Raw genomic sequence first — 14,561 nt, forward strand, 5'->3', positions numbered from 1 at the left:
TACACAAATGTTGTAACAGTTTGGAGAAGAACCACAAAAGTGGAGTGTCTCAATACTTTTGCCCACTCAGTGTATGGTTTCTATAGCAACAGCTCGTTTATGGGGATTCGTACGATGGATGGAAGGAGTCTCCAGTGTCAGAGAGAACGCTATGATGAATACTACAAGGAACCTATATGAGAAACCCATATGAGGAACACTACAATAAACCTGATGAAGATCACATATGAGGAACACTACAATAAAGCCTACAATAAACCCTATGAGGAACACATATGAGAACCAAATGAGGAACTCATATGAGAAGCCTACAATGAACTCTACAAGGACCTGATATAGAAAAGGAACCCATAAGAAAAACTATTTTAGAAACTGTATAAACAGTGATTTTCTGAAAAGGAACGCTTTATGGAACAAAAGGTTTTATGAGGACTTTTGAATTCAAGTTCTTGAAACGAAAACATACGTGTGGTTGGAAAACGTGTGCATCCTGTCAGGTTTTCACCTAAAGGTTCCAGATGATTGCTAGAAGTCTGAAGAGTCACAGGATGGATTTGGAATCATTCGATCTTCTCCACCGGTGATGGAGTGAAGCGCAGGAGATGACGGGAACACTGGAACACTGCAGTAAGATCCGCAGAGGAACGCTAGCTAGAAGCTTTATGTCTTAGGGTTCAGAGGAGAATCTGCTGCGTGAACGTCTCCACGTTTCCACGTTTCTGCATGAAGTAATGGTGTGGTGTGTTACGGTTCTGAGATCAGATTACTGCAGCTGTGAGACGAGAGAAACACAAGCGAATGAACGAACGAGAGGAAACGAGACAGACATTATCGTGGGGTGTGTTTTAGTCTTCTGAAGACATGACAGAAAGAGAGAGAGAGAAAGAGAGAGGTGTGGGTAGATGGAGAGAATAAGGGATTAGGAGACAAAGAAAGAAAGAAGGAGGAGTAAAAGATGGCAAGAGAAAGAGATTGAAAGAGAGACAAATAAAAAGAAAGAGAGTAACAGAGACAGAGAGTGAGAAATTAGAAGATAGATAGATAGATAGATAGATAGATAGATAGATAGATAGATAGATAGATAGATAGATAGATAGATAGATAGATAGATAGATAGATAGATAGATAGATCTCTCCTGGGTTCTTTTCTCTCTCTCTCTCTCTTTCACACACACACACACACACACACACACACACACTCTCATCGTTTCTCCTCCCTCTCCTCCCTACATTACTCCATCCCTCCTCTCTCTCTCTCTCTCTCTCACACACACACACACACACACACACACACACACACACATTCTCATCGTTTCTCCTCCCTCTCCTCCCCTACATTACTCCATCCCCTCCTCTCTCTCTCTCTCTCTCTCTCTCTTTCTCAGCATCACGTGTGTTTCTCTTTGAATGAGAGCGAAGCGTGAAGCTGCCTCAGTCCTCAGGGCTTTCAGCTCATCCTGGATCTCGCTCTTTTACTTTCCCTCTCCTGTTCGCTCTCCAACACACACACACACACACACACAGACACACACACACACACACACAAACACACTTCGAGGCAGGCATTCAGGCAGGAGGGCTTCTCTGTCCCAGACACGCTGTCTGCCTCACTCGTCTGGGACAGTAAAGCAAAAGAGTGACGGGGGAGAACGATAGACGGTGAGAGGGGAAGAGAAAGAGCAAGAGAGAGAGAGAGAAAAAGAGAGAGAGAGAGAAAGAGAGAGAGGAGGAGAGTAAAACCATGCTTCTGCTTTCCAAAGGAACAGCTCAAGGTTGAGCGAAGGAAGAGATGGAAAACGGAGAGAGAGAGAAGAGGAGGACGAGGAGCTGAGGCGAGGGAGAGAGAGTCATCCCTCGTTCGAAGAGGCTGCTGCTTATGCTGCTGCAGAGCTCTCTCTCTTTCCCTCTCTCTCTCTTTTTCTCTCTGTCTCTCTCATCTGTCCGTACTGAGGATGCTCCGCTAACCGTCATCTCCGTGGTTCAGCGTGATAACCTGCAGCGCCTCTTGCGTGCTTCTGGAGAGAAAAATCATTCTAACGTGGCTGGATTTATCCCACTTCCTTTCTCTCCCTCTCCACCACCACTAAGGAACGCCTCAGGTACATGTTCCCTTTCTTTTTTCTGTTCATTCCTCCTTTATTCATTTCGATCCAAGCAGCTCATGTCTTCTTGTTGCTTCGACATCGTCTGGAATGTCTCTCACGCCGGAGGTTTAGCTGCACCGGAATGACACCGAGATTTATTCGTGGGAAATCGTAGGTATTCGCTTTGCATGCGTTTTGGGGTTGCGTGCAATTTTTCGACTGTTGCATGAGACATGTCAATGTGGCTTTATGCATCACACACACACACACACACACACACACACACACACACACACACACACACATGCACAGATGCACAGTCGACCATCTGTGTGTTCTCAAGGGGTCAAATTTGAATGCTGTCAGCCTCCACGGAAGAAATCCTCCTGACCCGAGGGAACGTGGTGTAGAAACCCGGCATGGCTGATAAGAATTACACACATGCACACGCACATGCACACACACACACACGCACACACACACACGCACACACACGTTCAGCCGAGTGCTCAGACTCGGTCGACACCCTGGGCGGCCATGATTGTTTTGGTTAATTCATAGAAGTGTTCGAGGAAGTGAAAGGTAGTAATTGGAAGCTTGATTGGAGGCGAAATGAGAAGGAAAGGAAGGAAGGAGGGAGGAAGGAAAGGTGGGAAGGAGGGAGGGAGAGCGAGGGAGGAAGGGAGGAGGGGGAACTCAGGATGACGGCAGAATGGAAGATGAGCAAGAAGTCGTAAAGGGTAGTAGTAGGTGGGTGGGGCTCGTCATTCTCAATCCGTTCCATGAGCTTCTCTTTGGGAATCCCATCGAATTTGTCCTAGACTTCGAGGACATTTAGGGTTGTCCTCATGACTTGGACGTACCAGTGTAATTGGGCTACAAGGATAAATTCTGCCACTTATCTGCCTTTGGTTGGTGAGGAAAACGTAAAAGTGTGGAAGAAAGAACGCTTTATACTATTCACGTGTACAGCAAAGTGAAAATTCTATCTTTGCATATCCACTCAATGTTCAGAAGTGTTACAGCACCCCCGGAGCACAACAGGTTAAGGGCCTTGCTCAAGGGCTCCAAGAGTTGCAGCTTTGTGGTACCAGTGTTTGAACACACAATCTTCCAATCAGTAGCCCAGTACTTTAACCACTAAATGCTCACTTCCTCCAAAGAAGCTGATCTTTGTTTTAATTGGAACTGTTACACAGCAGTCAACGGCAATAAATCACAGAGTCTGGAGCGAATTCCTACCCGACCGAGAAACTGCTAAACAAATGAATCAGTCTGGTGACAAAATTAGGAACAGTATAAATTTTAAGATCGAGCTTCAATCAAGCTTAAAATATATTTTTTTTCCATGAGTCATTTTGCTTTATCTTTGTTCCTTTCAAAAGATTTAGTAATCATTGGTATGTTCTCTGTGTGACCACATGGGTTTTCTAAAGGTTCCTTAGTTTTCTTCCAATTCCCAAAAGAATGCCTGAAGGTGTTTTGGAGACTCAAACTCTTCTGTGTAAATGAGGCATTACGTGTGTGTGTGTTTGCATTTTGCCATACGACTGACTGGTGTAGCATCCAGGGTGTAACCCTGATTAGCACCGAGTCCTCTCTGGATCCACCGTGATCGTGAAGAGAAATGAAGTCTGAGATTGGTGAAGAAAGGTGTAGCAGAATCAGGCTTTGAAAGCAGTCTACTGTACTTTATGATGATTGTTTTATTTCAGTGTGACATAATGACATGTTTTCTTTCTCTCTTTACAGACAAGCAAATGCTATCTGGGAAGAAGACGCTTGGATTTTCTCTCCTTCCTTAAGGATATACACTATATATATTTTTGCTTTCCAAAAACAAAAATTCTAAGGGCATACTTCTCTTCTTTTATCCCTCAGGGTTAGAAAAAATAAAACTGTTTATGATTATGCTGGTTTGGTGATCCTTACTGGATGTAACCCCCCATTCAGCATTGCTCGATTTGGAACGCCAACACGCTGACCTATTGCCCTCCATGGTTTCTGCCCATGTGAAGAAGCTATCGTCTTATATTTTTAAGATTTGCAAAGGAATGTTTACAAAGAAATTGGCAAATACCACGAAAAAGAAAGAAAATAGTGAAAACAAAAAAGACCCTCGGATATCACCCGAACTGCATGCTCGAAATCTGACTTTTTCCACCACCTTAAAAAGCACAGTCAAAAAGATTTCTAAATGCTCGTCCGCACGGAACCTATCAACTGAGGAAGACGACAGGAGGAACGACTGCTCTTCTCTTTCGCCTACATTCAGTTACCGAGTAGCAATCGCTAATGGACTGCAGAAGAACACTCCCTTACTAAACAATAATGAATTTCATGAAGTGTTGTCCATCGACAGTAGCTACACTGACTCTTTAAACGAGGCCAAACTTGTCCACAGATTCGATGAACATAAAGCCTACACAATGCCAGTAAGAAGGAACAGGAAGAGTATGATTAGTTTGGCGCCTTCTGATGGCAGCTCTGAGGGGGAGCGAGGAGAACGAAGCAGTCTCCACGCTCTCCGACTTGGTGCTCTGAAAAAGCTTCGGAAATGGAAGAAGAGCCAAGAATGTGTTTCTTCGGATTCCTCTGAGGCTAGCACATGGAGAAAGACGCTTGGCATAAGAAGCAAGTCTCTGGATCGGGCCGGGAGGCAGCAGAAAACCACTACCCTGGAACCGGGATCTAGCTCCACAGGCTGCATCAGTCAGACCCAAGATGTCATGGAGATGATCTTCAAAGAGCTTCAGGGAATCAGCCAGATCGAGTCAGAGCTCTCCGAGCTTAGAGGGCATGTCAATGCTTTGAAAAGCTCCATCGATGAGATCTCCAGCAGTGTGGAGGTAGTGCAGAGTGAAATCGAGCAACTTCGCTCAGGATTCGTGCAATCCAGACGAGAGACGCGAGACATCCACGACTACATCAGGCAGCTGAGCCACCAAACCAACAAAGCGACTCTGAGATTCGTGAATGTGCCTGAGGAAAAATTTGAAAGAACCGAGGAACTTATTTATCACATTTTAAAAGAGAAAATGGGTTTTGTTGAAGCACACAAGACACTTAAAATTGAACTTGCCCATCGATTGGGGCAACAAAGGGAATGTTCAAGTGCTAAACCGCGCCCTATTATAGTTATTTTTTCAAACACTCAAGACAGGGATTTAGTTTTGAAAAAGTGTTACAAGCTCAAAGGCACTGGAATATCAATCTCTACAGATAGTCTTGCACAGGAGTCAAAAGACAGGAAAGATCGGGGGATGACATCTTCTCAGACCTATGAGAGCATGGACATGAAAGTGTCAGGGGCCAAAGACAAAGCCGAGACTGATGACTGGGATTCGATGGACAGTGATAAAGAACTTGACGAATTAAGCAAAAATAAATATGCAATTGTGCCCAAACCACCTCAGAAAACTAAATCCGACAAAAAAAAGTCTCATGATCACCGGTCGACAGATGACACCACGTACTCGGTGCATTACGCTGATGATGCTGTTTATGATGACAAGCAAAACAAGGCTTATTACACCGACATGACTCCAGGATGGCTCTCGCAGAGCGATTACTCTACTCCTAAGCTCAGTCGCTCCGAGTCAGACTGCTCCAAACTATGCCCGTCTTACTCTGAAGATTTTTCTGAGAGCCAGTACTTTACCAGAGTTAATGGATGTTCCCTGCTCTCTTCGTCGGATCAGGAGCTCTGGCAGCGTAAACAGGAGGACATGGCTTCTTCCTGGTATGCAAGTCCACCCAGTCAAACCCTAAGTCAGGAAAACCCGCCGTATGTAGAGCACAATGAGGTTGAGACCACAGAGACTATAGACAGTGGTGTCAGTAATGGTCTGGTGTGTGTATCAGGGGACAGAAGTCACTACAGTGGCTCCCAACTTTCTTTGCAAGGTGACCTTTCACCATGGAAAGACTGGCATCACCTTGAACAAGGAGCTGACTCCGGATTGGATGCCTCAACTGAACAAAATATAGTCTCAGCAATCAGTAGCCCATTCGACCCTGCTGCTAACCCAGGTTTCCCTGAAAAAATTACAAAATGCCTTGAGGTTGATTTGCAGTTTGAAGGTGAGACGTTTTTGACATTCGACAGTACACCTGAGACAGCCCAAGAACCTGAGTTAGATCTTGAGCCAGAACCTGAAGCAGAACTTGAGCCAGAACCTGAGATAGAAGCAGTAATAGAGCCAATGCAAGTGCAAGTACCTGCACCAGAACCAAAACCAGAAAAGAAACCTAAGACCAAGCCAAAAACACTATCCAAACCAGAGTCAGCTCCGCAGACTCTGCAACGCCAGGAGAGTAAAGGGAACCAACTTCAGCAAAATCAAAAGTCTTCCACTATGTACCGTAGCCAGAGTGAAATCAGAGTTGAAAAGGTTGAAGAAGTCCCCAAATCTTGGAGCAGCAGACTGAGCATTGACTTGTCTGAAAAAACCTTCAGCTTTGGAGGCTTTGGCTCGACTTTACAGAGGGCCAAATCAGCTCTGGAAGTTGTCTGGAACAAGGGCTCTCAAAGCTCAAGTGCTCCTGCAGAAGAGCCAAGTACTATTCCATTCATAGGCCGGTTCAGAACTATGTCTCAGTCAACAGCTAACGATTCCAGTACCACTATTGACTCTGATGTCTACAATGAACCCTCCTACTTCAAAGCGGATGAGAATGAACAAACCACGGAGCAACCTGTGGACAATGAAACACATTACGTTGAAGTGATGGAGCAAGTTCTAGCCAACCTCGAGAATAGAACGAATGCCAATGAGGCAGAGGAGGAGTACCAAGAAGACGAGGATGAAGGCTCACAAGAATATGACATTTTGCAGGAAGGGAACCCAGTTTTAGAATATGACTGTAGCTTAGACGAGCAGTACGATGAAGAATACAGCGAAGGCTACGATGAAAACCAAATGACAGAGGATAGGGACGAGTACGAGGCCATGATCGAATACATAGAAGACACGGAGGAGGCAGCGGATGATGCTGACGAACAAGAGGAGGAAGAAGCCGAAGTTAAGGCAAAGGTGCAGGACATGGTACAGGTACAAGGAGCAGAGGAGGAGAAAGAAACGATGACTCAGGAAGACGAGAACAAAAACGTCACAGAAACTCCGGCACCGGTAGAGGAACCGGCGCCCAAGAAAAGATTACGCCCAACATTTAAAGAAGCTGCTTTGAGAGCCTACAGGAAGCAAATGGCTGAGCTTGAGCAGCAGATTCTGGCTGGAGGTAGGAACGTGCTCTTTGACCTACAGATAATTATTTAATATTGATTGAAGATGCAGGTTTTATGACAAGATATTTAATAACAAAATCTTAACAGGAATTTGGAAGACAAGCTTCCTTTTGTTTGGAGATATTCCATCAGGGTGTACTTTACGGTCAGTCTATCTGCACACCACAATGAAAGGAGAAAGCAGAAAAAGGGTCACAGACTAACTCATGTCTGAGTGGCTACACTTTACTGCTAGAGACCTCTGATTCTTTTGAAGGCTTTGAAGGGAGTCCGGGAAAAGACTAAACATTGATTGCAGGTGTTTGATGTGGAAGATGATGACCCTTTAAATTTGCTATTGATTTGTATGTGTGTGTGTGTGTGTGTGTGTGTGTGTGTGTGTGTGTGTTGGGAGGGTATAGTGGTTTTAGTCAGTCAGAAATAATCTTGGTTGCCATCAACACTGTTGCTATTTGTGTGTCCTTTCTCTTGGTGTGTGTTTTTAGGAGAGCTTCTTGGAATAATAAGAACTCTATTCCTATTAAATTTGAACTTGACTGTGAATTAAACAGAGAGTATATTTTAGTTTTGCAGCATGTGTCAGTAGGTCTTGTATTTCCTAAACTAAACCCTGGGGTGCAAACTGAATGATAACATAAAAGGAAAGTGTTCTCAAGATTTGGAGCAATCAAAATAAAAAGAAGGAAATAACCACAGACTTTTAAGTTAGCCACTTAAACGCTTATCTAGTTGTTTCTTTTGTGCTGGCTGAGTGATTTTTCTGATTTCTAAACACATGGTTATGGTTTGTTTAACTTTAGTGTAGATTAGCCCAATTTCAACATTTTACCTTTTTTTATGTTTGTTTAATTATGTGCAGTCTGAAGGCAGGGAGGTGGTAGTTCTGTAGTTGGTCTCTGGATTGGAAGATTACAAGTTCAAATCCCAGCACCACCAAGCTGCCACTGCTGGGCCCTTGAGCAAGGCCCTTAACCCTCACCTGCTCGGGTTTGTAAGTCACCCTGGATAACAGTTTGCCAAATACAGTTAATGTAAATTTGTAAATTTCCCCACTGTGGGATGAATAAAGGTAAATCTTATCTCTTCAAGGCAAAACAAACCAAAAGTAAAGCAAAGACGTTTACAGCAAAGAGACTTATTGTTGCCTTTATTTAGTAAAATCGCGTTTTACTGATGATTTATAGATTATCACAGGGAAAAGGTAGATGCTAGGTCTCTGGGGTCTCCTTTCAGCCACCGATAGACTAGTGTCTACATGCAAGTGCCAAACTGCATTATGTGAATGTAACAAACTTGACAGTATGCTTTGGTTGAGAGTGCTTGAGCAATGTGGAGTTTATTACAGTCAATCTAGACAACATGGGAATTTCCACTCTGCCTTACTCACTCTACAATCTGCCAGCTCTTGACCTAGATGTGAGACATACATTCAGAAAGCACCGCGACTTCACACGGCACGCTCTCATCTCTGGCAGGAATAATGATCGAACACTGCTCTGTTTTACAAATCGAGATCTTATCTTTCCAAATATATCCTCCTTTTTTACTCTGATACATCAAACTCATCTTATTTTGGACCTGATGAACAGTTTTAGAGCAGCCAAAGCATTACAACAGACTCTCATGTACTTATTTTGTGTTGAGGCAAATACACCTAATCAGGGCAGGATATGAGTTTTTGTGGGAGTTCTTTTAGAATGAGTGGATGTACATTGAGTGAAAGATGCAGTGCTGAGAACTATAAAATGGGTGAAAGAGATGGTCACATGCCTGCAAAGATGACTTTGGAGGTTCTTGAATGGAAAACAAAAAGGCAGAATGTTTATAGCATCAAATTGAAAAAGAAGATTTATACTTGTCACATGTACTTTACAACACAGTGGAATTCTTCCTTCTTATTTTCCAGCAATGTTAGGAAGCTGGGGCCAGAGAGCAGGGTCAGCTGTGTCACAGTGCCCCTGGAGCAATGAGGGCTAAGGGCCTGGCTCAAGGGCCCCAAGAGTGGCAGCTTGGCAATACCAGGGCTTAAACCCCTGACCTTCCAATCAGTACCATAGAACCTTAACCAGTCTTTCAAGTCCCTGTGAAGACACTTAGCACTGTCCAAAAGAGGGTCCCCATTTTAAATTCTGGTTTCATTCAAAGTGTCACTCCAGGTTTTTTTTCCTGCTATGGTTAATGAGCATGTGCATTGATCAGGGTTGTCCATTCTTTTCCACTAAGGGCTGTCGTAGAATTTGGTATGGACTTGCTTGATTGGAATGAAAACCTGCACCCACAGTGGCCCTTTGAGACACCCCTGAAATAGACCCTTGCAATGGACTTCCATTGTATCCAGAGTTCTTCCTTCCAGTGTTCTGAGGATAGAGCAGCCGAATGAAAACACACTGATCCAGCATGTAGCTTTGCTACCTCAGAGCTCGACAGTCCCTGGTCCAAACCTGAACTCAAGCATTTGTGCATGTCATCCAATTGTCCTATTAGGGATGGAATGATTTCCAAATATATAACGACAATACAGTGTGTATGGCTATAGATCCCCCATGCCCAGGATGTGACACCTGACTAATTAAGAATAATTCTGTAATAATAGAAGTCATAATTATGCTTATCTCCCCCATTATTCTGAAATTAAAAGCGGCGTTCCAGTGAAACCCGGACTTTTAATGTTATAGATGCGAGTGTGGCGATAGTACATGCAGTACTGAGTGGCTGGAGTGTCCTATTACTGATAGGTGGCACACATGTTAGCAGGCAGTTAGGACTCTGGACAACTGATTGTAAGATTTTAAGTTTGATTCCCACTACCACCAAGCCTGTACAACACTATTAATCCTCTCATCTGAATAACATAGAATCCAGTGAATGAACCAGCCAACACTGTTCAGCGTAAAACACGTCTTGTACTGTGTATCAGTGCTCCCCCTGCTGTTTAATCTCAAAGAGCCAGGAAAGAGGTGGAATCTTCGACCGTCGTCGCGTTTCCTCATTTACTATCAGTCGCCTTATAATTATTTTAACGAGACCCCGTGACTCATACTGATAGCGATCATGGCCCGGCTTTGAACTCTCAAAAAGAGATTAATACGAATCCTTGAAGATAGGAACGCTCTAGTGTATTCACTGGCAACGTGAACTAAACACATTCAAAAACTCAGCTTCTGCCAATGGCTGTCATTTAGCACAACTGTTTTTTTTCCTGCTCATGTGCTGGATAATTAGAGCAGGAAGTAACTCTCATGGCTGACAGAAAGAAACAGAGAGGAGGAAAGGTAGAAAACCAAGATATGACACGGTGTTAAAGCTCTTCCAGACATTTGAAAAGTGTTTTTTTTTTGCAGCAAGGTCTCGAAGGGATTGTTCTTCCTGTAGGTTAATCATCACTCAGCTACTACTGTACTCGAATGCTAATCCACACTCCCAGGGGGTTTTTGCTAACCAGGTTAAACAGGCTCAAAATAAACACTCCAGTCAGAAAATGTTGGAACAAAAAGGCCAGATTTCTCGTTTAGCTTTTATTCCTTGTTTTTATTCTTTTCTGTGTGTTTCTTACTGAAAAAGCGAATCCCCAGTCGTGTGTAAAGATTTAACGTATACTCGAGTTTTCAGTAGCTGCTTTATAGACAGTAAACCTCAGGCAGGTTGGTCTGTGTTTGATCCTCACACACAGTATGGACAAAATATTTTGGGACACCCGACATTTCCAGCCATATGCGGTTCTTCTGCAAACTGTTACCACATCATTAGAGGCACATAATTGTCTTTTGGACGGCTTTTGGACGTCATTTTTTCTTCCCTTGTAGTGATGCGAAGATCGGATAATTTTAGTGACTTGGATCTTTGAATCGCGTTCATCAAAATGAACTAATCTTTTTTTGAGTCATTTGGTTCATTGGTTCATTGATCCCTTAATCCTTTAATCACCTTCACAGAGTCTATAAGAGTCACATGATAAAAATACGAACGACTCGGATTCAAAAATTTGAGAGGTAAACTATTACGCCATGCTCTCGCTCTTCGAGAAGACTCGTTCTTCTGAGGCACATTAAAGACTTAAAACGATCGAAGCGTTCCTGAACAACTCATCACTATACACTTGAACTAGGAGATCCAAACATGTTCCAGCATGGCAATGCTCTTAAAGCCGTCTCCATGAAAATCTGCTTTACATGGGTTGAAAATGTGTGAAAGATCTCCTGCTATAGAGCTCTGACCTCAACCCTATTGAAAATTTAAAAAATATGAACGCTGACTGAACCCCAGACTTCCTCACCTCACCTACATCAGTATCTGATTTCACTAATACACATGTGGCTGAATGAATCTCTACAGAATCTAGTGGAACATCTTCCCAGAAGAGTGGAGATTATTATAATAGCAAATGGAGACTAAATGTGGAATGAAATGTTCAAAAAGTAGCTTATAGAGAATATATATATAAAACGTCACTAATTAATACTATACACTAAATAATATTGCACAATTAATGCAGCGTGCATTTTTGTTTGACCATTTTAAATAAATAAATAAATAAAAAAGAGCCGAAATGAAAACCTATAACGCAACACACTTTTATTCACAACGTCTTTTCTTCACCGGGATATAAAAAAAACACTTATCCGAAAAATTTGCTGTATTCACGAAACATTTATTTTATGCCAAGCTTCAAATCAGCACCAAAATCTGCCAAGTCCGGCAATTAAAACCGTCCGTGTGGAAACATAGCAAAAGTTCCGTTTGGTGTCCTGATGATTTACGTCATTTAAAACACCATAATTACTTTAAAACATGTACAAGAATATTTTGTTTTCATGCTCTGCGTCAAGTTTGGTTTCACTAATAATAAACATACATTTGCATAAAGCATCAAAATTTAAGGTACATTTAGAACATTATTATTAGCAGTGTTCCTAATCATGTTCCAGGGTTAGCTCCTCTTCAAACGTTAGCCGTGTTATGACATTTTACCATCTAGCATTCATGTTAACGATCTATGTTTAAGATTTATAGCCCTTCTAATGAGACAATCATTAAACTTTAATTGAAATCTGAGATGTGTACATAAGGCACGTATAATCTCACATCTGCCTATTAACGAATTTATAAATACATGACATATTGAGAATCTCTTCACGCTCTTCTGGAAAGATTCTGCTAATTGCTTGGAGTAGCCATTAGCTTTAAAGGAGACGCTAACGAGCAGAGCATTGCAGATCTGGGGATCGATCTGCTCTAGGACTAGAGAGGTTCAGGGTACTGATGGCGTTAGTGCCTTTCCCTGTGGGTCCATGAACAAATAATTTACACAAAGGAGAAGTTTCTGAATGGCAGAATGAAGTTATTGTGAGTGTGTCATCATTTAGGGGCGTGGCTTAATGTAGGAATATTGTACATGATTCTTGAAAGATCAAGTTTATTTAATTCATTTTTTGGGGGGAGAATTTTACTAAAATATATCAATTATATATTAATTAATTAATTAATTGATGGAGTCTTATTTCTGCTGAGATTTATGAAATATTTATTAAATTAACTAATTTATTGAGTAAGTTAAATATAAATATTAAATGAATATTCAGTATATTGTATGTAGAATAATTTGATACTATCTATCTATCTATCTATCTATCTATCTATCTATCTATCTATCTATCTATCTATCTATCTATCTATCTATCTATCTATCTATCTATCTATCTATCTATCTATCTATAAGATTGGTATCTATTTTCTGAACATCTCATTCCACATTTAGTCCTCATTCGCTGTTATAATAAGCTCCACACTTCTGGGAAGATGTTCCACTGGATTTTGTGGAGATTTGTGGAGATTCATTCAGCCACACAGTGCCATTGTAAAGTCAGGTAACCATGTAGTTGAAGTGTTGAAGCCTGGGGTGCAGTCAACGTTCATCCCAAAGGTGCTCAACAGGGTTGGAGCTCTATAGCAGGAGATATTTCACACACATCCAGATCTTCATGAGCGTGGCTTTGTGCACAGACGCATTGTCATGCTGGAACAGGTAGTTCGAATGAAGGCAAAATTTCATGATGAACCATATATAGGTGGGAAAGTCGGGCGTCCCAATACTTTTGGGCATTCTGTGTATATCTCTCCATCCAACACCAAATCGGAAAATATAAAGTGTCCATATATTTTTGGTCCTACATTATTTATATTTCATAGAAATTGTGTTATGAGAATTCATTAATTAATTATTCATTCATTCATTCATTCATTTATTTATTTATTTATTTATTAGAATGTTGATTTCTTTATTGTTTCACCCCAAATAGTTATAGTTATACGTATACTCTAAGTTTTGTAAAGTATATCCGAAATCTTGTTTCAATAACAGTTCATTCATAGTATTTAATACGGTGTTATAGACCTGTTGTATAATTCAATAATATAAATGTATATATTATATACCGTATGTAAATCCCATTAATTTACATACGGTATATAATAAAAAAAGATAAACATGCAATAAAATAAAATAAAACAGCATGAAGCAGGGCATGAGTGTGTGTGTGTGTGTGTGTGTGTGTGTGTGTGTGTGTGTGTGTGTGTGTGTGTGTGTGTGTGTGTGTGTGTGTGTGTGTGACTCACACTGCTGGCTCAGTCTGTTTGGCCCTTTTCTCGTCAGCCATGAATCATTATAACAGGATGTAATTTGTGTAATTTAAAGATCAGCGCCTCTGGAAGTCTCACTAGTCCTCTTAATTTTGTTGTTCATGTTTTTCTCTCTTTCTTTTTTTCTTTCTCTTTCTCTCTCCTGTCACTTCACAGACAGCGCTGCTTTGGACTCACAGGTTTATACCTCTATTCTCTATTGTCTTTGTGTGTGTCTTTGTGTGTGTGTGTGTGTGTGTGTGTGTGTGTGTGTGTGTGTGTGTGTGTGTGTGTGTGTGTGTGTGTGTGTGTGTGTGTGTGTGTCTTTGTGTGTGTCTGCATGTTCTTGTCATAGTCCCTTACACATTTCATTAGTGGCCTGTCATCCTTTTGCTCTTTCCAAAAAAAATCTGCTTGGTTTCCTTGAAGGTTCCTCGGGCAGTTACTTGCTGGTTGAATCCGTAAAAGGTTCTTCTCAGAACCATTCCCATAAAGGAAACCCTGATAGAGGTTCTGCATAATAGAGCCTTGAAAGGTTCTCCAGAAAGTCAAAATGAAGAAGAAGCTAATTTAAGCATTTATTTATTTATTTATTTTTTTGCATGAAAAAAGAA

The 14,561-nt window shown here is 41.7% G+C and overlaps 1 protein-coding gene across 3 annotated transcripts in view; it reads left to right on the top strand.

The window, feature by feature from the left end:
- Positions 1-1,438: 1,438 nt before the first annotated feature.
- LOC124396082 (protein unc-13 homolog C-like) overlaps positions 1,439-14,561 on the top strand; it is a 142,206-nt gene continuing 129,083 nt past the window's right edge. For all 3 annotated transcript variants that reach the window (XM_046865055.1, XM_046865057.1, XM_046865056.1), the window contains exons 1-3: positions 1,439-2,099; positions 3,837-7,325; positions 14,125-14,147. In XM_046865055.1, coding sequence (XP_046721011.1) covers positions 4,082-7,325; positions 14,125-14,147 — 3,267 coding nt within the window. In that variant the 5' untranslated portion in view covers positions 1,439-2,099; positions 3,837-4,081. The remainder of the gene's footprint in view (positions 2,100-3,836; positions 7,326-14,124; positions 14,148-14,561) is intronic.

Source organism: Silurus meridionalis, chromosome 13 (genome assembly GCF_014805685.1).
Source record: "Silurus meridionalis isolate SWU-2019-XX chromosome 13, ASM1480568v1, whole genome shotgun sequence".
Classification (NCBI taxonomy): Eukaryota; Metazoa; Chordata; class Actinopteri; order Siluriformes; family Siluridae; genus Silurus; species Silurus meridionalis.